The 27,055-nt window shown below is 35.7% G+C and overlaps 1 protein-coding gene across 2 annotated transcripts in view; it reads left to right on the forward strand.

Annotated features, from left to right (window-relative positions):
* jarid2a (jumonji and AT-rich interaction domain containing 2a) overlaps positions 1-27,055 on the forward strand; it is a 97,476-nt gene that overhangs the window by 56,745 nt on the left and 13,676 nt on the right. For both annotated transcript variants that reach the window (XR_015511395.1, XM_087287001.1), the window contains exons 5-8: positions 704-880; positions 8,205-8,359; positions 14,401-15,370; positions 24,627-25,105. Coding sequence is in view for 1 of the 2 variants with exons in the window: in XM_087287001.1 (XP_087143127.1) it covers positions 704-880; positions 8,205-8,359; positions 14,401-15,370; positions 24,627-25,105 (1,781 nt within the window). In the remaining variant the exon portion in view is untranslated. The remainder of the gene's footprint in view (positions 1-703; positions 881-8,204; positions 8,360-14,400; positions 15,371-24,626; positions 25,106-27,055) is intronic.

Consider the following 27,055-nt stretch of genomic DNA (forward strand, 5'->3'; position numbering starts at 1 on the left):
ATTAATTAATTTAATTTTGGAATAAGACTATAACAAAAAAATGTAGAAAAAGTGAAGCGCTATGAATACTTTATGGATTCACTTTATACTGTGGCGATGTCTAGAATTTAAAAGAACAACATTTATTTACTGGAGATTTCTTGTAGGAATTGAGTTTTATTTGTGGACTCTTTCAATCAGTGACTGTTCTTGTTGATTCAAAACATCTTTAAAAACAACTTTAGGACAGTTCACCCAAAAATGAAAATTCTCATCATATACTCACCCTTTACATGTTTCAAACTTTTATGAGTTTCTTACTTCTGTTGAACACAAAAGAAGATATTTATAAAAATGTAGGAAACCTGTAACCATTGACTTCCGTATTTATTTTTTCCACTATAGAAGTCAATAGTTTTCAGCAAAATATCTTCTTGTGTGTTCAACAGAAGAAATAAACTCATAAAGGTTTGGAACTACTTGACGGAGAGTAAATAGTGAGTGAATTATCATTTTTTGAATGTACTATCCCATTCTCCTCAGCTGAACTGTAGTGTATGAATTTACATTCTTCGAAAATAAAATATCGGCTCATTTCAAACCAACATATATGAAGACTAAATCATATCAAAATCTGATTTACTCACCACTGTTTCACACTCTTCTCTCTCTCTCTGCATGACACTTGTTCACTCTGCCTTTACCCCGTTTCTCATTGGCTCAGGCTCTTCTGCGCTGCCCAGCAACATGACATACTTTGGTAGCGCTAAAGATGATGAAGATGTGGATGAGGAAGAGGATGAGGAAGAGGAAGAAGAAAGTGCCAGCCACGCCCCTGCTTCCTGCCAGTCCACTCCACGCAAGAGCAAAGGACCCAACAAATGCATCGCCAACGGTCATGGTACTTCACCACACCAGCAGAATATTTACAAACACGCACAATTACTCTTACAAACTGATCTAGCTTTGCATTTTATTATCCATTTACCCTTAAAATAGCCCTTTACAATCAATTTTAATATGTAGTGTGTGTAGTAGTGTATTATTGCGCTGCCAGTAGCAGACAGGCTGGACATTTGGTTCCATTTAAGGCCTCCGGTGAGGTGAGTTATGATCCTGCCTTTTTCCACACCATACAGTTAATGAGTCGTGACTATATACAGCCTTCACTGTCAGATACATTTGTGCTGCACCGTCCATATAACACAAGGCATTCATTGTGGGCTCACATCCAAAAGTTGCAGTGTGGCTGTCAATAGATTAGAGTTTTAAAAAATGGATTAATCACTCAACTATCTTAAAATTAGGCATATATCATTTATCTTGTTCAACATATTTATTATTTCAACATTTGCTGCATCCATCAAAGTAAACGCTGATATTGAAAAAACTCACAGAATTGTATTTCATGTGAGTATTTCCAAAAATGGACACTTACTCTAGATTAGAGATGCCCAAAGTAGGGCCCGCAGACCAAAGTTGGCCCATTGTAACCTTTGATTTGGCCCACCATCCCATCTGAGAGGAGAGAAATGGTATTTTCACACTTGGTTCTATTGCCTAGACCAAACCCAAGTTCGATTGTCCCCCCTTGCCACTTTCTCGGTTGGTTTGTGTTCACACTGTCTTTTTTCCTTCTGAACCTCGGTACGCTTGCGTGATTGAGCTGCTGTTGCTAGGTGACGGCCACAAAAGCAAAGCACCAAAATGGAAAGGCGTCCACATTTCGCACATCGCAGTCGTTCTGCTTTTATTGAATCTTTTGCTCTTGGACAAACAAAAAGCGACTTGTATATGTCTGCTGCAAAGAAATTTAAAACGTTCAGAACATCACACGTCTGTCAACATCTCTCTGCAGAAGATGTTTTTGGAGGAGACAGGTAGACATTATCACTGTGTTTGCCCTGGCTCAGTCCCGATTGTCACCAAGGTACATTAACGTATGTGATGAACATTATGAAAACAGTAGTTTGTTGTACAGTTGGCGGTTCACTTCCGTTATTTGGTGCGGTTGCATTCATACCAGAAGTAAACCTGAGTTCACGCAAACTGTACCCTAGACCCCCTTTTTCAGGCGGACTCGGGTATGGTTCATGGGTGAGCACCCGAGTTCAGAAGACACGTTCTTATTAGCTAAACGTACTTAACTCTGACGTCAAACAAACTTGGGTGCGGACCAGTGTGAAAGCACCCTAAGATTGATGGAAAGGGTTGGGGCGATTGCCTTTAACAACATCATTTCTAATTTGACGTAACCTTTTTAGCTACAAAAAAGCAAACTGAAATGTTTCAAGTAAATTTAGTAAATAATCTGCTTTTCTCAAAACTGTTACACATAAAGGACTTTACAGAGGACATTAGTAAGCAAATCAAGGCAAAAACTTGTGTAATTCTGTTATAAATTAGATAGTTTTGTTTTTACTGTAATAGGTTCATTATTAAATGGTTATTAAATTATTAGTGTACGAGTGTGTGAATGCGAGAGTGTATGGGTGTTTCCCAGTATTAGGTTGCGGCTGGAAGGGCATCCTCTGCATAAAACATATGCTGGATAAGTTGGCAGTTTATTCCGCTGTGGCGACCCCTGATAAATAAGGCACTAAGCCAAAGGAAAATTATTTGAAGCATGAATTGTGATTTGAAATGGCATGATATTATTACACAATATTGTTTCTAATTTATTTTTCTCCAATAAATACTATAATAATAGCCCAATAAATGAGACACTTCTTTCAAAAACATTTGATAATAAATAATAACAACATTTGAAAGTTAGTGTGTAAATAAAGAAAGAACTATTTATTTGTTTTTTTCTTTAATATTTGCTTACAAATAAATGTTTATGTTTGTTAAAAGATAGGTTGTTGTTATATTATAATAATGTGCTATATTACGGATTCATGTAATTATTTTAGCTTTATTTATCTGTATAATTAATATTTTTCACATTAAATATGCTGTGTCTGCTTATTAATGACTTCACTGATCACTGTGCTTGTTTTCCTCTTTCTCCTGAGATTCACATCCTAATTATAGAAAACAGATGAAAGCAGGCCAAGCTGAATTTAGCTGAGAATCCATTTAATAAAGTGCTGAATGCCACTTCGTCCTTGTCTTTTGCATTCTTGCCCCGTTTTTTTTTCGACTCTGGATTTGTAACCGGACCCTGTTGCCCACTCAGCAAAATCTGCAGTGTAACCTGAAACACCAGTAACCCAACACACTCAGCACACGTCTGAGGGTCCACAAAACACACAGCCGGCACACACATCACTGGGGCTTCAGGTCACATCCAACCTCCAGGAGAAGCATGACATTAATTTCCAAAACTGACAACAGCTTTCAGGCATTTTACATTTCTCTTAAATGCATGCCATCCTTGGCTCACAGAATCCAATTTTGAAATATGTTTTTAGATACATTCAGGGTGAAGGAGAAAACTAAACACATTAAGCATAATAACAATCAATCATATTACTATAAATACATAATATAATCATAAAATACAAAGCAACAGTAGGAGGATTGCAATAAATATCCAGTAGATGTCAAAATTAAATGAATATTATTATTATTAAACTTATTTTCTTTTCAGTTATTTTTGAAGTGAGATTTACCAGAGTGAGGATATTCACTGCAAAAAAATGCTTTTTTTTGTCTTGTTTCTAGTCCAAATATCTAAAAGTTGTTAAATCAAGAAGCATTTTCTAGACAAAAAAAAAAACATATTGTCTTGTTTTAAGAAATAATAGGCCAAAATGAAGTGAGTTTTTCCTTAAATCAAGCAAAATAATCTGCCAATGGGGTAAGCAAAATAGTCTTGTTTTTCGATTTGTGATAAGATTATTTTATAAAAGCATTTTTTGCAGTGTTTTTACAGTGTTTTTTTTCTTCTGGCTAAAGTCTTTCTTTTTTTTTTGGCTGGAATAAACAATTTTAAGATCAAACTTATTATTAAAAATTTTAATTTTTTACGGATATCCCTACAGATTGTCCACAGAAAAAAAAAAAATTTTGTCCAATAACTTACCTGATTCTAATTTTTCTAGTTAATATAATAACCTAGTTAAGTTTTTCAATTGCACTTTAAGCCACATAGTATCTTAATAATAATAAATGTAATAAACTGTTAAACATTTCGACCTGGCCGGCGAAAATGCTTCTACTCTGGGTGTCAGTTTGAAACATGAATAGAATTAAATAAATTATTTAATTTTTGATTATTAAATTATTTTTATTGTATTCATAAATTTGTTCAACTATAAAATAAACTTTGATTGGGCAAATAAAAATGTTTTCCAACTGGGCCATTTGAAAAACTCCTTTGAGTTTAGCCTCGGATAAGTCTAAAATTTCATTCATAATGGTTTTAAAAAGTCTTAAAATTGCTGAAACCTGTAGAAACCCTGCTTTGTCATAAAAAGATGACACTTATGCACTGAAATGAGGTACACTTTAGGCATGGCGATATTCAGTAATACTATACAACATGATAATGAGTAATATTGATATTATGGGCACTTAAAAAAACATTAATAATACGTTTATTTAATATTGTGATGCTGTTGATTAACTTTTTGAGTAATATTGATAATAATGAAGAGCATAGTTGCTTGGCTACTTTATTATTGAGAATGGTCAGCAACATTGTATCTGTATCCCATTGCCCTAATTAGTTAGCCCCGTGTCTGACCTAATTGCCAATTGACAGCATCATTTCAATTTTCAATTCAGTCTGTACAGCCAAAGCTAAACCTAATCAGACTCATTCAACATGTCAGTTATTACACAGTTTATGCACTATAGTTTCTAAAATGGTAATAAAATAGCACTAGAACTCAAGAGTTGAACTTTGTCAGAACAAATGATCAATGTCAGATATTCTGATTGAAGGATGCTGTATGTAATGGAGTACAGTCAAACAAAAATATTAATGACAATATTTACACAACTATCAATACTTTGTCAGGCCTCAATAACACACTCAAAAAAAGCGATTAGTTACTCTACTTCAGAAAAGTGATTGACTTAAAAGCAACAATTTGATAAATCAGTAAATAAATCAGTAAACCCCATTGACTTAACTTTTATAATCATGCAGATAGTTTGTTTAATAACTAAGGCAGTGGTCTGTAGTCTGGTCTGTAGTCTGTAGCGCTGCCTGTAGTCTCCCGTGCTGCTGTCAACCACATTCTAGTGAAATGTGCAGTGACTGTTCAGTTTCTGCAAAATTTGAGATATAATATTTCAGTTTATTCAGCTATACTCACGTACATACAAAAAGTATATAAAAAAATATATTTTAAAAAATATATTGGTGTCTGAATTAATTTTGGATTGACTGTATGTGTGATATTGAGAGGCAACTCTGAGTGCTCCGCAATGAAATAAGGAGTCATGTTGAGCATCCGTACTTTACAACGAAACCAGAGCCACGTCGTCTTACATACTGTACGAGACCACACGCTAAATATGACACTTTTATGTGCGCCGTTGGCCGAGCTCCAGACTGTTTGAGCGATAAGTTGGTCCCTCTAGAAGCGTTCATTTAGCAAAGTGACCCAAAGAGCATTTCAATACTTGTTTAGTGTTAACATTGGACTCTCTGTTCACCATCTGTTTAGTTAATGGAGGCTCAAAACTTCTAAATCTTTGCTGCTTTTGTCCAACTGCGATGTGGGTGGCTCTTGGGAAGAATGAAAATCTGTTAAGACTACATTTTTCATGCGATATTAAGTTGTTCTTACAGTCAGAATCAAAACTTTAGGTCTTAAACAACACGGCTGTTTCTAAAAAAGTGGGCGCTTTTAGTGGCAATTGTGTTACTGTTTTGGTGATTTATTGATGTTAGTTTGAGGGCTATAAGCAGCTTTGCTGTTACAGTGTTTGAGCTTTAAAATCCCATAAATTTAGGCCTCTATGCAGACTCTGTTAGTAGCTTGGCAGTCTTCTTTTATAAGAGTAATTTACAAGTCAAGTGCACAGAAAGTGGAAAGCAGAGTGGTCAGAGACAGCAGGAGCATTCAGCTGAAAGCCTCAAAACTGGCCTCGTTTTCCACTACAGAACCAAATCACCTGGTTTTGGTAACCATGAAGGGAAACTATCAGTCAATTCAATGCATATGACCATCAAGCACTGTCACGCACAGTATACAGGCACAAAATCATCCAATTGATGAATAAATAAAGTAAAAAAAAATTAACACACTTTTAACCCTTTGGCGCATGCAATAACATCGATGTGATCAGGAAATTGATTGTAATAGGCTAAACCTTTTATGTTATTTTCAATTTTCTAATGTTTTTTATGTATTCTATCATTTTAAGCTAATCTCCTCCCCATATTTGTAGCGGAGCATATTCCATATTTTTGCATGCCAATGTTGACAGGTATGGTTTAATGACTTGCTTTTTTGGCACACAAAGCCTACTCTAATGCACAGTAAGCAGATCTAACTTAAACATGTAAGTTCAAATCATATATTTAAAAATACAAGTTAATGTTTAGATTTCAAAGATATACAAATAAGTCATAAAAACATGCAACATCTATGTAAAAAAATATCAAAAAGAGTTTTATATGAATATGATGACATATAGCCTATATTTATTAGGTCCAAGGAACATTTCCAGGTTGTGATGAATAGGCTACTGTATATTAATACTTTACACTTAAGTAGAGCGTTTCTTTTTACTTTTTATAAACAGTACAACTTTTAGTTAACTTTTAGAAGCACATTTAATTTTTTTTTTTTTACCTGTAAGCACAGTTAATGTTAAAATCATTTATAATGTTTAAAGTGGTGACAATAATAAATATTCTTTATAACAGGAATTAATCTGCCTGGTTTTTGAACTGTGCAGAGCTGCAGCTGCTTAATTAGGCATGCTACACTACAGTATTTTAAAACTGGTCATTATGGTGGTACTTGGAGAGACAATTTTTTCTGAGGTGAACTTGGTGAAAAAAGTTTGAGAACCACTGAAGTATACTACTAATATATAGAGTATACTCTAATAGAGTGAATTAACATTTATATATACATTTAAACTCATTTAAGTATTTTAGACCTTTGTAATTAAATTTATCAGTTATATTTATGGATAAAAACATGAATTTATTCTAGAGAGTATACTTAAGAAAAAAAAATACAAAAAAAATAGAAAAATAACAATATAGTCATTATAGTCAAATACTGATTTTGTTTTACTGATTAATTTTGTCAGAGAAAAGGTAAATATGTAGCTGTAAATTTTCAATGATGTTAACCATTGGATTTTTACTTGCTAAATCATTTATTTAGTTTTCTCCACACCAGTGACCCCATTTGAAGATGTTATTAAGGCTGCATTTATTATTCTGGTATTTATGAAGCCAGAGGTTTTTTTATATTGCCTAAGAACAGAAAATGATCCTAAAAAACAATGGTTTCATGCATGCTCTAATGTTTGTGACTGCTGAAAGAACATTTATTTAATATATATATATATATATATATATATATATATATATATATATATATATATATATATATATATATATATATATATATATATTTTTTTTTTTTTTTTTTTTTTTTTTTTGCCTTCAGACCAAAATTAAGTTAATTGGACAGTTTAAACCCCATCTGTCCAGTGCACTTCAACAATCTGCTCTGTAGTTTTCAAGAATGAGGTCGAAAGAGTGAAGCTGGTATTTTGTGTCTGTTTTGTACACAATCGACCACATAAGCATCTACACTGTTAAAGCAATCCACTCATTTGTGTTTTCGATTACCTGTGTGTGACTGAAATCGGTGCAAAACATTTAGAATTTTTCATAACTGTATTTAATGCCACTTGTGATCAAATGAACAAAAAAAAGCATTTTATTGAATTTCTGTACCTGAATCCTGTTAAACTCACCAGAAAACCGTAAAAAAATATCATATTCGTGTTTTTTAACTGATTAAATCTAATAGTATTCGATTTTACCAGGTTTAAACTAATTCTAAGGAATCTGACCACATACATTAAAAAAGGACAAATGAATTAAAATCAAAAGGTTACAAACAGTAACAATAAGCCTCATAGTGGTTCATTTTTTTAGTGTATCGCAATAAATATATATATTGTAGAATAAACAAAATATCAGAATGTCAGTTTTTTTCTAATATTGTTCAGCTTTAGCACATACACTACCAAATCATACTGAATGTCAGATCTGTTTTTCTCTCCTCTTTCAGTGTTTAATGGACAGACACGAGCTGCTGAGGTGCGCGAGAGCAGTCTGAGGGCCAGAGGGAAAGACGGGAAGGAGAAACACCCTGTAGCATCAGCTAGAAGCTCCACTACACACAATCTACGACCCAACAGAGCAGTGCAAGAACAAAAACAACAGGTAGGGTTTTCTTTTCTTTTATTTCGCATTTTCTGTATAGATATTACATACATCATTTGCAGTTTATTGTGGTCTCAAAAACAGTTTTCTTCTCATAGTCTACACCTTTTTTACACTAGAAAAGGAGTTAATGTGGTCAACTGCAGATTGGATAATCAGCATCTGGCAAACTTCCAGCTCAAATTGAACTTCTTTTTTCTTTTACTCTCAAAAACAAAAAAATGTGTAAAAATAGTAGTGCTGGGCAATGATTAATGACATCCAAAATAAAAGTTTGTATTGACAAAAGATATGTATGTCTATTATATATATATATTATATATAAATAATATATATTATATATGATCTACATGTAATAAACAAAAATACATAAAACAAAACTATACAAAACTTTTTTTGCATAGATATTTATGTATATATAACAAATTATTACAAAAATGATTACAAATTATATTGTATAATAAACATATATATCTAAATATAAATAAGCATTTTCTCAAATATATGCATGTTTAGATATACGTAATAGATATACAGAGTACACACACATACTGTATATTATGTCAATATAAACTTTTACTTTGAATGCGATTAATCACAATAAATGTTTTGCCCAGCTCTAAAAAATTGTTATTTCATAAACTTCATAAATAAGTAAATATTGCTCATACCTTTTGTTTTCTTAGACATTTGTTTTGGTGTATTTATTTTCATTCTGTGTTTTAGTGTGTTTTTGTTTCAATTGATTTGGTTGTAGTGTTTATTTTATGTTTAGTTTTTGTTTTTTGCTTTGTAGAATTTTTTTGTAGAAACATTTTATAAAGATGTTTTTATTTCGATACTCTTTTTTTCCTTCCTGATTCCGATACTTAGTACTGATACTTGCTACTGATCTGATACCTGGTCCTGTATATCTGTATTTACAGCTGTACCGTAAATTCAACTAGTCCTGTATGAATTATCTGAATTATTTTATATTATTGTGTGCTTCTGACTTTTTTTATGATTTGCTTCTACAGTAAACTACAGTACTTTTTACTATCTAAGATACCGAAGCAGGCACACAACATTGTAAGTCATTTTAATATTAGGTTAGATGTAGGTCATGATGTCAGGTGACCAAAATTCAATGTCTAGCCAGCGTCTAAGGACAACTTTATTTTGACGCCCAGTAACAACATCAAATTACGTTGGTATTTGGTTGATTTTAGGTTGTGTTGGAAAGTGATGTAGGAATATAATAACTTCTATTTGAAAAATACAAGAAATTGATCTCTTTAAAATGAAAATTCCATTTGTTAAATAAAATCGTTTCAGTTATTAATACAAAAGTACAAAAAAGTGCAATGGTAACTTATACTGGTCACACAAAACTCAATTATTTGTCTGTTAGCTAATGGACAGCAGGCATAACTATGTGTTGTTTAAAAAAATGGTAATAGATTAGTTTAAGGGTACTTGCTGATACTGATGCCAAACATTGTTGTGGTATTGGTGACATCTCCGATAGTAGTATCAGAACCAGAACAACCCTAATGTTTTGTTTCGTATCAACCAGTGTTTGGTAGTAACAAGCTACATGTAGTCCATTAAATTTACCTGAGTACATTTTTTGAAAATACTGTACGTGTTTTTAAGACTAGATTCCATGGTGCTTGAGTATGTTTTTAATGCCAAAACTTTTTCTTTTTACCCTGAGCAACATTCCTCTCATAATTTTTTTAATACAAAGTTCTGCATATTCACATCATTTTTGTCTGTTCAAATAATGCAATTTTGTTTTTATACAATTATATTTGTATCGAGGAGGCAGTGTTTTTTGTGTTTTTGGTTTCAGTAGTTTTTCCCATCCCATATCTTATCTTCTAATAACTTTACTTGACTAATGGTTTCTGTAAGAACTTACTCCTTTACTTAAGTACAGTTCTTGGATAGTGACCCACTTCTGATCTCAACATAACAAAAATACTTTATGCATAATCTTGACCTAATTTCATGACAAAAAGAAATATGACTCAAAATTTCTGTGGTCAACCGCAAACCCTTTCTTCAGCATCTGTCTAAAATCATTCAGTCGTCCCTCGAGCTGGCTAGCAACAAAACTGACCACATGTTCAGATTGACTATAGTGACTGCGTCTATAAAGTTGTTACTTCCTTCCCAGGCGTAGGGTCGTGATGTGGAAATGGTCTGTCATTGTGCTGTTTCAGCTTTACTGAGTCCCTGATGAACGTAAAATTGAATTTGCTCATCCATGATGGCGCTGTATATATATATATTGGATTTAGAAATGGCATTTGTTAGCTGCAGACTTAGGGGGTAAAGTCTTTTCAAAAATAGAAAAAATATATTATTTATAATTAATTAAATTATACTAATGCATATTAGGTGTCTACTTCAAATAAACAAAAACCTAAAATATTAAAATAGGTGTGAAGTAAAGTCTGTGTTTATTTAAAATTTATCCTACTCGTTAATGCAAATTTCTAATCAGCCAATCACATGGCAGCAACTCAATGCATTTAGGCATGTAGACATGGTCAAGACAATCAGCTGCACTTCAAACCGAGCGTCAAAATGGGGAAGAAAGGTGATTTAAGTGATTTTGAACGTGGAATGGTTGTTGGTGCCAGAAGGGCTGATCTGAGTATTTCAGAAACTGCTGATCTACTGGGATTTTCGTGCACACCCATCTCTAGGGTTTACAGATAAGGGTCTGAAAAAGAGAAAATATCCAGTCTGTGGCAGTTCTGTGGGCGCAAATGTCTTGTTGATGCCAGAGGTCAGAGGAGAATGGCCAGACTGGTTTGAGCTGATAGAAAGATAACAGTAACTCAAATAAACACTTTTTACAACCGAGGTATACAGAAGAGCATCTCTGAACGCACAACATGTCGAACCTTGAGGCGGATGGGCTACAGCAGCAGAAGACAGCTAAGAATAGGAAACAGAGGTGACAATTCGGCCAAGCTCACCAAAATTAGACGATAAAAGATTGGTAAAACGTTTCCTGGTCTGATTAGTCTCGATTTCTGCTGAGACATTCGGATGGTAGGGTCAGAATTTGGCGTCAACAACATGAAAGCATAGATCCATCCTGCCTTGTATCAACGGTTCAGGCTGCTGCGAATCATATCAGACTGGTTTCTTGAACATGACAATGAGTTCACTGTACTCAAATGGCCTCCAAAGTCACCAAACTTCAATCCAATAGAGCACCTTTGGGATATGGTGGAACGGGAGATTCGCATCATGGATGTGCAGCTGACAAATCTGCAGCAACTGCGTGATGCTGTCGTCAATATGGACCAAAATTTCTGAGGAATATTTCCAGTACCTTGTTGAATCTATGCCAGATTAAGGCAGTTCTGAAGGCAAAAGTGGGTCCAACCAGGTACTAGTAAGGTACCTAATAAAGTGGCTGGTTAGTGTATTTTAAATGCTTAAAAGTATCTTGTTGACTAACAAGTAAATCCCAGTGATTTGAATGATAGTGGCAAAGAATAAAACTATTTAAAATTGCAAAAAAATCCTACATTTAGCCTTTTAATATACCTTCAATCGTTCTTTTTCTAAATAAGCCTGGATAGATTTTGTGCTTTTTTCTTTGTTACATTTATTATATTACTGTTAATACGCTGAATGACATTTGAGTGTAAATCATGGTATAAATGTAATATGAATTATAGTGATTAGTGTTCTTTCAATGTTTGATACAACAATAAAGAGCTTCTTTTGTCCTTGTTTGTAAGTCGCTTTGGATAAAAGAGTTTGCTACATTAATAATTGTACATCTGAAACTATTTTTGTCCTATAAAGATAAAACAGAATTGATCACAGATGCCCCTTGTTAGGTGCTCACAATTTCTTATGTAAAATAAACAGTTTTCAATAACACACATCACATAACAGTCTATCAAAAACACAATGTCCTGTTTTTACACACCATTACAGCGCTACATCCCAAAGCACATCTCGTCATTTACCTTTGCTAACTCAACCATTACTGAACACTGAAGAAACAGCAGACTTTATAGACCCATTGCTGAGTGTTCGTCAAAATTTCCTCCCCTCCTGCCAGAGAGTCCTTTGGGCTGTTAGAGCAGCTTTACCCGTCCCGACTCTCTCCTGCATCAGGCCTATAGCAACACATGATGTCATCTGTCCTCCACCAACCCCCCTCTCACAGCCCAAAGCAGTGGAGTGTGGAAGTGCCACACACCGACCGGCTTTCTGACCGGCTTCAGTAAACACCGACTGGGCCTCCGCGTGCTGGGCTATTGGTGGAACTGTTGTGCTTTCTGTCAGCAACTTTGCTTTTGGAGACAAATGAATCGCCTCCCATCCCCCACCGCATGCAGATGGAGGATTCATAGTACATGGCCAGGGTCACGTGCACGAGTTCCTCCAAGAATGAAATAACGGCTCCATTGAGCCCCCTAGTGGAACAGGACAGTCTTCCTAAGAGGACATAGTTGAATTTGAGGAAGTGATGCATGCTTGTACAACAGCCTTCTCAGGTTTTGGCTGTAATTCATGTTCTGCTGATATGATACTATCAACACAGCGATGATGTTTTCGGTTGGGAGGGAATGCAGTGTAGTTTATGCGCTTGACACCATCCTGAACAAATCATGACACACATTTTTGTGGAGTTTGTGGGTTGCAGTTCTTTTACAGTAATTACTTACACTTCCTCTGTGCTGAAGTAGTTTAGTAGCTCCCATTTTTTATTAATATTTTATTTCAAAAGTGTTTTTTCTTTTTGTTATTTTACTAAAGAAAAATATTAAGATGCAAGGGAAGTATATTCTTACTTTTAAAGAACATGGTGTTTATTAAAGTAAAATTTAAACATGTTTTTTTTAATCCTACAATTTTTCATCACATGAAACCAATATGAATACAAAAAGTGCATTTTCTACAAACTTTCCACATTTTAAATTATATAATTTTTTTGGTGTTTTGTTTTGGTAAATACCTATTTAATTTTAATTAATATTGAATTGGGTTATATACACAGTGCTCAGCGTATAGAAGTACACCCCTTTACAAATCTATCTTTTAAATTCATATTTTTAATAAGAAGCTGTACAATATTCGTGCAAATACATTAGATTAGTCAATACTGAAGCCAAATCTGGAGCTTATCTAACAAAAATAACTTGTGATAACAGGCCAAAAACTAGAACACCCAAATTTATATGTTATAGGAAAATATTAAACATAAATTTTAAAAAGAGGTAAAATCAAGAGAAGCAAAAATCTGTAAAAATGTTGTTGAAAATTTTTAAGTTGTAATTTTTTTTTTTGCAATATTTTGCTTGAATTTAATTGTATTATCTTTCAATTTTTAAATATGTTTGGTGATTCAAATATTATTGTAATAAATATATCTGTTTAATAAATGTTTTTGTTTAAATGCAACAAAATGCATTGCCTATATTCACTAAGAAATGGAGAAAAATATTAATTTTCAAAATGGGGTGTACTCAGTTATGCCAAGCACTTTGTTTTTTATTTTATTTTATTTTTATTTTACATTTGATCTATTTTAATATAACAATTATGCTAAATTGAATTGAGAAATGTGGCCTTTTATTTATTTCAGTTCTTATGTCAAGTAATGAATTTTTTTTCTTATCACCCATAAAGGGTTCTGCAGCCATGGTGCCAAAACAAATTAACCAGTGGTTTTCTAATTTTGAAGTCAAATTGTCGAAACAAAAAACGAATTTGTAGAAAATGCATGTTTTTTAATAAATACGTAGATAAGAACATTTAGGATATAAAATGTGTCCAGTGTATGATGTAGTGCAAAACATCAAATATTTATCATATTTTAGTCCAAAAAAATGAAAGAAAATGAGGGAATCAGTAGGGAATTGGTCTTTGGGTTTTAACAGCAGCACTCCATAACAGCCCTGAATTAGATAAAAGTAAAAAATGACACACAACAGCTTGAAGTATGTGTTTTATATACATGTTTACTGTTGTAGAGTGTGAGTGAACTAAAAAGAAGCTTTTCTGTCATCCCTTAGGCCTCCAAAATGAACGGGACATCGGGAGCCTCCGCCGTCAGTTCTCGAAAGACGAGAGAACTGCGAACTCCCCCGACCAAAGCTGTGAAATACCCCAAGGGCCACGTGACGTACACCAAAGCCAGACTGCTCAAAGAGGCCAAGCTCAGCCTGAGCACACACACACACACACACACACACTCTCAGACCTCCAACTCAGGAAAAGCCCAAACCAGCCACGCCAAGATGCAAAAACAGGTGCTATCACCAGCAACCGCTGGACGGCTCAGTGGGACAGACACTTTCCCCCCCAGACGAAACGGACTTCGGCAGTCAAAGAGGCAGCTGGAGTTAGCCGGAGCAGAGGTCGAGGTGAAGAGGGTCAAGGTGCACGTGGTTCCTTTGGAGACCCGCAGTAGGAAAGCAGCTCAGGAGACGCAGGCCAGACCGCAACCGGCGGGATCACAGCGACCCAAACGGGCATCGGCCGGGAAGCTCATGTTCACTAAACAGATGCACTGCAAAGCCAGCGTTCTGGCCAAGAACAGCCCCACTACCTCAACACGAGACATTCTGAGACCAGCCAACTCCCCCAAACTATCAGAAACCCCCAGAACAAGCAATGCTCTAAAACAAGGCCATCCTTCAAATATGACTGAGCCCTTCTCATCTGAGCCCAAGGAGCGAGGCCGGCGCAGTGCTGAGATCACGGAGCTGCCCGTCTTTTATCCCAACACACATGAGTTTCATGACCCGTTGACTTTTATGGAGTTGGCACGGGGGCAGGCCGAGGCGTTTGGGTTGTTCCGGGTTGTTCCGCCAGCAGGCTGGCGTCCCGAGTGTAAGCTTAAAGAGGAGATGCGCTTTGTCTCATACGTGCAGCATGTGCACAAGCTGGGCAGACGCTGGGGCCCCAATGTACAGCGGCTGGCCTGCATCAGGAGACACCTGCGGACACAAGGCATCAACATGGAGGAGCCTCCACTTATAGGTAGGAAGTGTTGCACTAAATCCACATCCTGATGGCACTGTGCAATAGTGCTAGTCTGAGTCTAAAACATCCTGCAGAGTTCAACTCCCGCCTGCACTAAACATACTTGCCTGGAAGTTTTTTATAATCTTGAAGACCTCGATTAGCTTGTTCAGGTCTGCTGAATTCTGGCTGTACCTAAATTCTGCAGGATGGTGGATGTTTATTTAGGAGAAGATTTGGTCACTTTGTCCAAGTGAAATCCAAATAAAGCTAGTATCAGTGTGTTAGTCTTAAGGATATCTATAAACTAGTGTGCTCCAAAACACTAACAACATTCGCATTAAGAAGATATAAACATACAAAACATCTCTGGTTACGAATGTAACCATAGTTCCCCGAGAGAGAACGAGACACTGTGTCTTCCGCCATACTTTCTTCTGCCTGTTACTCCTTTCAAGATAATTTGAAGTTAACACTGAATGCTCAGTACAGGCTTTTATACTCTCTGGTCTGACGTTCACGTCGCTGCGTACACGCATGTGGTGACGTCATCGCTTCTTTTAATTAAATTGATTTTACTTGTGCGTAAATACGCATATAAAAGAGGTGTTCCCCCAGCGCAGAAGTTCTGGTTAGAAGCAATGTTGAAGTTCCCTAGATGGGGAACTTAACCTAAATAGATCATTTTTTGACATCATCTCATTCTTCAATTTCTCATCAAATCTTCTGACCAATCAAATGCTTTCTAGTATTTGACATGCCCTGCACACTTCAAGGCACTATCCGCTCGTTAAGTGTGAAGTCACGCGAAGCAGCTTTCAGCTACAAGTGCTCTGTCAAAATGTATGGGGAGACAAAACAAATGGTAATAAACGTTTGCAAAGTGATGTAATACTTTTGAAAATCACAATAGTAAAATATACATCCTTGCCTAATATTCGATGGCCAGAAAGTGATTCACTTTTTATAAGTTGTTAAAATATTGATGTCTGTGATGCAGCAAGTCTAGAGACGGTTGTGTACACCATAATCGTATATAAAATTCACTTTAATGTGTGATCCGCCTAAAAAGTGGTCATAAACGAATATTTTCTTAATTTAAATGAGTAGCGGCTTGGAGCCATATTTCATTATACTATACTAAAAGGTTCAGGACACCCCGGAGAACTTTTTTTTATATTAACAGATGTGTGTGTGTTGAGCTTCAATTAAGACAATGTTAGCACCTGTCAGCTTTAATTGTGGGGAAAACTGGATAATTTTGAGCTTTTGTCAGCTAATTTCAGCTTCCGGGTTTAAAATGATTTTTGGGGCGGGATCAAAATCGGCGACGTAGCGCAGTACTGCAAGTGCAATGATGACACGTCGGTTTCTCATTATTATTCATAGCGGAGTTTTCTTATCCTATGAGAAGAGCCGGCTCCTTAATTATTCATGAGACCTGCCAGACCTGCCAGTGTCAAGCCCGAGCTGAGAGACACGGAAACCACGGCACAGTATTTAGCCATTCATGAAGGCTCATATGCGTTTGTTTCCATGATCCACGGGGTTTGTTGCATGTTTTTCCCCGCGATCTTGTCAGGGCCGATCATACAGCAAAGCTGTGTGTGTGCTGCTAGCATTTTTGTCGGAAGAGCAGCACGAGAATTAGAGAATGGCGCACGCTGTCTTTTATCAGGAGTTTGTTCACATTCAGACACATCACTGTGCTGCTGTGTTTGCCTAAATCCTCCAGATTACCAGCAGGGCTAATGGTTAAAATAGACAGGTCAGGAGACCTGCTGCACTGAGTCTGCTGGATACGGGGATTGAGGGAGAAGTCCTCATTTATAGTGTTTACATGAACACACATCTTTATAATGATATAAAGTGTGGTTGTCTGTATATGAAATTACGAATAACAAATGTAGCAGGGCATTAAATTACTGTTCATTTCTTTGCATTTTAACTTTGTAGACTATAAACTCATGCGTCTCCTCACTGTTTGTCTCATTTTGTGAGCTAACTGACAACAACAGTTGTTCGCTCACGTTCTCCCCTGCTGGCCACGCCCAATCCTGCCCGGTGCTCGCAGAGCTCCACGCCCATTATTCATGCATCTTTTGAAAAAATTCTGAAGTAGACTTTAACAGAAAGTGGGGGGTGTCATGGCCCTTTAACAAGCAGATTGCTATATTGGCTTGAGCTCATCTACTCTTACTGGCAGAGCTGTGATCAAACATATCACTATTAGCTGTTTTTTAAACAGAACGAGGAGCTGCTATATGTCCCACACTGTCTTCAGGATTCAGTTCAAATTTCATCACACATTGAACAAAAATACACATTTAAAAGCACTTTAAATCTTTAAAAAGTCTTTTTTTATAGTTTTTTTTAATAGTATTTTTATAAAAAAGACTCTAAAGTCTTTTTTATAGTGATTGATGACTATTGCAGTAAAGTTTCGCCTCAGATGAAATTTTGCCAGTGTCAGTAGTTTTGAGGCACAGGCCTGCAGGGTGGCTTCATTGACAATGACCATCAAATCAAACACCAACAGCTCAGTCAAGTGAAGTTATTTAATTGCTATAGTACTTTATTCAATGGAGATTGTGTCTGTTTATAGCAATAATATGAAATCAGGGAGGAAGTTTCATCTTAGTGAAGCAAGTTCAATACATCAGGCACACTGATGAGCAGAACGCTGCTATTGTTCTGGTTTGTTTAGTGATGATTCAGTTCAGTTCAATAGAAATGTCAGTGTTGAAGTATATGATTCACTGTAGGGCAGCTCTACCACAATAACACAGTAGTCCAAAGACATTAATGTTTTCACTTTTGTGTTTGAAGACAAGACGTGATCAAAACTGCCCTCCGCTGTTTCAGTTTAATATGTGAATGTGGCTCACCATCACCAAAGACCTCAGTCTGATGATTTATATCTCCTCAGAAGTCTTTGTGCTGATTAACAAGATACATAAATACGTTTCCTTTGTTGTATTTATGCACTGATGTATCAGGCACTGGTATCAGCCAATATTGTATTTACGTGAATCTATTGGCATTTGGCAATAAATATCAATGGCTTTCATATTGGCAATATATATCAATTACATGGAGGAAATGAGCAGCATGAATCTCCTGAATTATCCAAATCATTAAATGTTTGCAAAATATAATCTGTACAAAATCAGATGTGTGTTAGGAAAGCAGCTGGTGTGCACCAAACACTGGCACAAACATTTTTTGAAGCAGCAAAGTTTATAACACATTTATATATATAGTATATATACCAACAGCACTAGCTTTATTTATTCATTCATTCATTCATTCGTTCATTTTCTTTTCGGCTTAGTCCCTTTATTAATCTGGGGTTGCCACAGCGGAATGAACCACCAATTTATCCAACATATGTTTTACGCAGTGGTTGCCCTTGCAGCCACAACCCATCACAGGGAAACATCCACACACACTTATTTACACACATACACTATGGACAATTTAGCCTACCCAATTCACCTTTACCGCATTTCTTTGGACTGTGGAGGAAACGGAGCACCTGGAGGAAATCCAGGCGAACACAGGGAGAACATGCAAACTCCACAAAGAAAAGCCAACTAACCTAGCCGAACCAGCGACCCTCTTGCTGTGAGGCGAACGTGTTACCGACTGCGCCACCATGCTTAATAAATAAATATGCTTTTTATATTTCAAATAACAATAGAAGAGGAAAAAACAGCTTTGAAGATGAAGTTTTATTTTTATCTCAACTTGTTCTCTTAAAATGTTGACAATTAAAAATTGTCAAATGTTTTGTCTTTGACACGACGACTTGATGTTACAAAGACAACAAAACTTGTCATAATGATTGCCATGAAGCCATTATAAATATGTCATGAATTTTGTAACAGTGTCATTAATATACTTTTTGTATTTTTCTAACGACAGTAGTACATGATGAAGTTGTCATTAAAATTTCATTAAATATTAATGACGCTCCTAAATAATTAGACAGAGTTTGGTCACTGAAAAATTGATCAGAAAAATGCATGCCAAAATTGTAATGGCCTCATAACTAGGGCTGCAACTAACGATTACTTTAATAATCAATTAATCTGTTGAATGTTTTTTCGATTAATCGATAAATCAGATTTTTTTTAAAAAGCATTAATTTCCAACCGTTTATTCAAAAAAGCTCATCCCTGAGCTGTTATAATATCGATAATATTAATAATAATAAAATAAAAAACAAGCAGTTTTGTCCTGTTTTCAATCTAAATATCTAAATATTTTTAAATCAAGATAAATACTAGACACATGAAATAGCATAAGAAATAATTTCTTGTTTTCAGGAAAAGAAAAAAAAAACTCAAAATAAAGTGATTGTTTGCTTTAAACAAGTTAAATTCTTTGTGAATTGGGTAAAAAAAATAATCTTAATGAGTTATAATCTCAAACAGAAGTTTAACCAGTTTACATAAACGTGTGATCGTGATCTGTAACATGAACTAGTCGTCGCCATGTTTACTTGCGGTCGCAAGTTTGCCTCATTCATCAAAAGCAGAAGACGCAGGATTCAGCACGTAAATTCACCAGTTACTCCCCAAATACATGCAATAAGTGGCTGGTGAGCTTAGAGAAGAGTAGATTCAATTTACATGTCTAAAACATAAATTAAGTATTGGCCGGTTAAAACGCTGCATAATTGTAATAATATGACACGTCTTTCTCAGCGGAGTTAAGTTGGTTTTGTTTTCGAAAAAAATGTAAAAAAGAAGCACTTTTCCAATGGTCCCTTACTGAGAGCTGTGCTCAGAGCGAGCTCTCTCTGGCTCAGTGCCAGACATTCGTTGTTGCAGCTCTACTTATGACTCTCATGTTTATGTGGATTTATGACAAGTTATTTTGTGTTAGTAATGTCAAGTTGTCATGACAAAGATAAGAACAGGCTGTGTTTTTGTCATGTTTTCATAACAAACAATGTCATCTTTACCTCTAAAATGACACCATAACTGAGTGAATGACCCTTACTCACAGTACATGCATAAAATCATGTCATGTCATGAATAAAAAGGTTTCATGACACTCGAACACGAACACGAACACTCGAACACCCCTTCAAGTAAAGGGTTTCCATAGTGTGTTTTGTACTGTATACAGGTACATGTATATGTAGCATTTAATCTGTCTTCACTTGTTTTCAGGGATGGGCAGTATTTATGATGCATGTATTTCAAATATGTATTTTTTTTAATTCAAAACAGTTTTTTGTAATTTTGTATTTGATAAGGTTTATGAAAATGGCTTGATATTTTGTATCAAAATTCTTCAGTGTCTTGTTTTTTTTGTATTTTAAAAATATTGTAAAATACTTTGTGAAAAATCTACATCAAGACATCATATAAATCCACCCTCTGATTGGTGCTTTGGATGTTATTGACTCTTCTATTTAAAGTCGTATTGAAAGAATCTTAGGAGAAAGAGTATACTGATACAGTAGCAGGTTTGGATGGATTGCTGATGCCAAATGTTTGTCGTTAAAACAACATAAAATAAGTCCTGGAGTCCATGAAGAGGAAAGATGTAGGCTTTAAGATGTCACAACATATGCAACACAAATATTTAATAATCAAAAACTCCGTATACAGTTTTTACATTGAGTATTGTAGAATTCAATAGCCCCCAAAAATTTAAATGTTCTGTGAACTACACATTTAAAAGAACTCTTAATTTAACACCCTTTTAAAATATTAACAGGTTTAATTATCATTTGGCCACATTTGCTATCAAACATTGTTTACTTCACTATCACTTTACTTTACTGTCAGTTTAATGGGAAAGGGATTGATTGAATATGTCTAATTGATGGAAGATTTGCAAAGAAATGTCATGCTCCTTTGTACAAGTATTTTGTAGTATTTTTAAAATATAAAATACTATATTGTATTTTGATACACGTTGTGCCTGCTGTATTTTGTAATTTCCATACACCTAAAATTAAGATATTTAGTATTTTATTTTTAAAATACATTTCAATATAATTTTGCCCATCCCTGTTGTTGTATTCTAAAGGTATAGTTCACGATAAAAATGCAACTGTGTGATCATTTACTCATCCTCCACTTGTTCCAAACCTGTTTGAGATTCTTTCTTCTGTAAACACAAAGGCAGCTTTTCTGAAGAATTTTGGAATGCAGCAGTCATTGACTTCCATAGTATTTTTGATCCTAAAATGGCTGCTTTTTTAACAACATTCTTTAGAATATCTAGTATTGTGTTCAAAAGAAGAAATAAATCTATAAGTTTAGAACTTCTTAAGTGTGAGTAAATGGTGAATAAAAGTTAATTTGAAGGTGAACTATCCCTTTAAGTTCACATTTACTGGTCATTCAGTCAGTGATCTGTCCAGTTTGGAGCGATTAGCGAGCTCACGCTAGCAAAGTCAGCTTCCTTTGATGAGATAGAACAATTCATCTAGAGCCAAGACTTTATCTAGATAGACGACTCAGTCTGGCCTCTTGTTGACTGAACAGGCATAGTCAGGCAATGCCAGAAAGCGCTGCTGTCTTCTTGCCAACCTCAGATCCTTCTTTAGTTCTGTGTGTCACTCAGACAGTGACCAGACATTTGAATGCCATGACTAATGTGGTATTTGTGCACACATTTCATTATAAAGTTATACAGAATGCTTGCTTTCTCTGTGTGAACTGTTCTGAGAAATGTCCAATCAGAGGGAAAGGTGACTTGACTTTAAAGAGAACTGTTTGTGCAGTTTTGCATTTCGCATCATATTACAATTAGACTTGCTTATAGGGGACAAATAGACACTGATATGAAGTAAGAGGCGATGAAAATGTATACCAATATATCCTATATCAATAATCTAATAGATAAAATATCAATAAACGAAATTATAAATATTGTATAGCTGCTAGTAAATTTAAAACCTTCTTTAGAGGGCCATGAAACCCCTCCTGTCTCAGCAGGCTGTTGTCATACCCCTAGTTTGAAAAGCTAAGAAAATTGTTGAGTCTAGCTTTTTGGAGTTTCGAGTGGCGAAACAGGGAAGGGTTTGCAGGAAAAGGGGAGTTTTGTTAAGTGCACTACAGATGATTTTCACAGCGGCAGCACAAACACAGACGCAGGAGAGATAGATAGTGATTCAGAGAGCAGCATTTAGTGGATAGGAGAGCTGTGCGGAAGTGGAGAATTTTCAGCCCATAATATTGTAGTGATATTAATGTAAGCTTAGTAACTAAATCATTTTGACTAAGGTATGTTTTTAAAAACTGAAAGAGTACCGCTGACGATACTAACTAACTTTCATGAACTGGAACCTCTGCTTTTTTTAATAAAAGTTTCTTTTACAAACATTTTTTTGTTGTGAGTAGCAGACCACTGTAATCCACACATGTGGGTCCACATGCGAGCTGTGGGGAAATAGAAACAAAACCTTCATTGTGGCACATTTATGAACGCACCACTGATGACCCATGTCTCCAAACAATTCTTCTACTATTTGTTTAAATTACAGTTGGTAACACAGTCTCTCTGAACACTGTAACAGGTAAAATGAGTCTTTGATTCTATATCATGCATATTAATGAAGTTGTACCTCGTTCACTGTAGAGCGCGCTGATTGGTTCGAACCAAGTCTTTCTCATCAATTAATGAACAGATGTGCTGAAAACTCAATGACGTCACTTTATAAAGGGCGGTACAGACAGCCAATCTCCACGCTGGAATTTACACAATGATCTCATCGCCTTGACGTTGCTTCAAAATTTCTTTTTAAACCAGAAGAACGAATTTGCTCAAAACTTCGCAAAAAAATAAATATTTGGGTCCTAATAGTGTTTTTAGCAACATGGGACATATAATTGTCAGCATCTCAAAAAAATTCGTTTTGGTGTTTTATCACCGTTTTAAGATTTTGCAACCATCATTTGTACAGAGCAATGTTGATGAACGTGTTGAATTAGCTACTGTATGTTCAGAAATGAATTTTTCCTGATTATTTACTCTCGCCCGGGACATTAAAAATTTAGATTTTATTTCTCCAGCTGTAGGGAAATCAAGGTTTTGAAGCAAAATATAAAATTTTTTGTCAAATGAATTTGATCAGGACCTAACATAGACCATTTTTAAGGTTCACAATTCATATTTAGGCAGCTTCAAATGAATGTTTAACCCAGTACATTTGTGATGCAGAAAAATCGTGCAATGTTTTTCTCCAAAAGCTTAATTTCTCTTCGGCTTAAGAAAGAAAGTTATATACGTGGATATAAAATTAAATTTATTTTTAGGAAAAATATTCTAAACATGTTTTAATGTTATGGAAAAAAGGTTATTAGTGATGCAGCACCAGCTATAACACACTTTCTAGGTTTTCACCTGGGGTTAATAATTTTATTTTTTTAATATTACCGAACTCCCCATACTACTCTAAAACTGAGAAGTATGAAAAAAATATAGTTCAACTTCAAATTGCTCAAACTATTACAAAAATGGTGGGCCCTTATATTTTCACCAGTAGAGACTGGAAGTCATCTGGGGGTGATGTTTTGTACTGCACCCAATAGATATTGACTTCAAATTTGGAATGTAAATTTTTCTTAAAATAGTGTGCTTTGATTTTGTAAAATACATACTAATTTATATATAATATAATAAAATATGGGTGCACGGTGGCTTAGTGGTTAGCACCATCACCTCACAACAAGAAGGTTGCTGGTGTGAGTGGCATTGAGTGTGCATGTTCTTCCCATGTTGGTGTGGGTTTCCCTCACAGTCCAAAAACATGCATCACGATGAATTGGATGAACTAAATTGGCTGTGGTGTATGAGTGTGCGAGTGTGAGAGTGTGAGGGTGTTTCTCTGTACCGAGTTGCAGCTGGAAGGGCATCCGCTGCGTAAAACATATGCTGAATAAGTTGGCGGTTTATTCTGCTGTCGTGACTCCTGATAAATAAGGGACTAAGCTAAAGGAAAATTAATAAATGAATAAAAAAATATATACATTTATTGTTTTATTATTTAAATAAATGATAGGTTCATCACTTTAGTGACACTTTGACTTGTGTTTTAATTTAAAATAAGACCAAGCTTAAATCTGCACCGAGCGTAGATTTGCAACAATTGAAGTTGAACATATCATTTTTACATAATTCTCAAAAACTGGAGCTGACAGTTAAGAGTTTAATCAGTCTAAGCACAAAATAACTTAATAAAAGTTCATTAAAAATTAAGCAACAACATGTGGTGATGTATGCGTGTTCTTCTGCTTCCTGTTAGGTGGCTGCGAGCTGGACCTGGCCAGATTCTTCCAGATCATCAATGAAATGGGAGGCATGCAGCAAGTGACAGACCTGAAGACGTGGGGCCGGCTGGCGGATTTGCTGGGCATCCCACGCTCTGCTCAGGATCGGCTGGCCAAGCTCCAGGAGGCTTACTGCCAGTACCTGCTGTCTTACGACTCCCTGACCCCAGCGCAGAGGGCACAGCTGGAGAAGGAGGTGCTGGCGGAGAAGGAGGCCCTGGAGAGAAGAAACGGGCCCCTCGAGGGCCAGGGAGACATAGCCCAGCATGCCGCTCTGCAGCTTCCTCGCTGTGAGCCCAAAAACGGACTGGTGAACGGAGCGCTGCACCGAAGCGGAGCGCGAGAACACCTCCGAGAGCTCGACCCCACGGCCAAAAGCACCCGGCAGAGGAGACTGGAGAAGAGAGGAGAGGAAGAAGGGATGATCAGTGAACAACACAAGTGCATATACAGGGTATGTGTGCTGTCTTTTTAGGTGCAGGTGTATTTTTATGAACTGTGAATTACCAATGTGACCACTTGTGATGAGCTTTAACAGAAACACTTCATTCTTATATTTTGTCTCTTCATCAATTTATCAGGTGTGTTAGGGATAAAGTACAGTAGGTTTTTATGACTGTTCAAACACATTCAAGCTTGGTTTATACTCAATGCGTCTGCTAGTTCGTTTGAGTGCGCGCAGCGAGTGTGATGTCATTGCAGTGTTAGTGGAAATTCGCTTTGGGTGCACGTGACATTATTTCGGCTGGCGGTGCGCACACCATTTTTTGAGACTTGAGCAAACAGTGCGTGCGGTGCCATGTTTTAGTTGAATTGAAATTTGAGTTGAATATGAAACACTCTGAAGATATTTTGTCTGAAACAGTACACCTCTACAGGCTTCTTTATGATCCGTGATCATAGAGATAACCAGATGATCAATAATTCTTGTCTAGAAATAGCAACAGCCATGGGAAATGAGGAAAGTTTTTGTTAAAAAGTTTGGAAAAAGTTTTTAAAAAACAAAAGAGGCCATTAACACGTAGTTACAGAAATGAACGCAGTTACAGAAATATGTTATTCCCCCAGTCATAGGTTTTACACTATTGTATATATTACAATTGTGAATATAAAACAATTTAATAGTTACAAAAATATAATTAAGCAACAAATGATTTCTTTGATAGCTGGAAAGGAATATTTGAACCTATCGGTTTACAATATACTGATGGCCTGTTTTTCTAGGCTTTATTGGTAATAATGGTCAGAAGTGTTGGACCATCATTGCCTTTTTTAGCTTAAGAAGAGGACAGAAAGTAATGTGTGAATTGTTGAAATCAATCAACAATTCTAAATTGTTGAAAATCAGCTAAATCAAAAAATTAAATCTGTATTTTAAGTGTTTTTTTGTTGTTGTTGTTGCTTTTATTCTTGCCATAATAAATAAATAAAAATTATATATATATATATATATATATATATATATATATATATATATATATATATATATATATATATATATATATATCCAGCTTCAGCCACATCAGCAATTTACTCTATGAAAGCCATCTGGTCATTTTTTACCACCTCTAGAATTGGTCAAAAGTGGATGAACTTTAATATTTAAAGCACCATTTGCAGCTTTATTTAGCATCTTACACTTGCGATCGGATTGAAAAAAAATCCTAATGGCAAGTGCAAATGTATTTATTTGCTTTATTCTTCCCATAAGTGTGCACAGGACCAGATAAATGTGAAAAGACTACCAGTCTCATTCATTTTCAGCTGTTTGATATTGCAGGTCCACCTAAAAAATGAGTCAAAAACGATTTGCTTCCAAGTTCCAACATTACCCACTGAATCTCAGGACTGCAGTGTGCCCACTAATGCAAACTTCTGCACGTCTGTTTGACAGATTACATATTTCATAGTTTAGTACCCAGATGAGCCTGTTCAGTCTTTGTGAAAACCCAGCAATGAGTAGTGCATAGTAAACAAATTGCAGTAAAATGAAGTAAACATACAACTGAGTATTTCCTGATGTCATCTGGAACTGTATTAGTAAGCCCGTGTCTTTGGACTGAACGTTTTGAGTTCTGAAATGATCAGGATGTTGTAAAGCACAATGACCTCTCTTATATGTCAAAGATTAATGTCTGTTTATGACTCATAATATATTTTAAAAATGAACACAAATGTTTGTAGCAGGGGCGGCACGGTGGCTCAGTGTTTAGCGCTGATGCCTCACAGCAAGACGGTCGAGGGTTCGAGTCCCGGCTGACTCATTTAACATTTTTATGTGGAGTTTGCATGTTCTCCTGTGTTGGCGTGAGTTTCCTCTGGGTGCTCTGATTTCCCCCATGGTCCAAAGTCATGCGCTATAAGTGAACTGAATAGACATAGTGTATATGTGTATGGATGTTTC

Source organism: Danio rerio, chromosome 16, assembly GCF_052040795.2.
Source record: "Danio rerio strain M-AB ecotype USA chromosome 16, GRCz13ab, whole genome shotgun sequence".
NCBI lineage: Eukaryota > Metazoa > Chordata > Actinopteri > Cypriniformes > Danionidae > Danio > Danio rerio.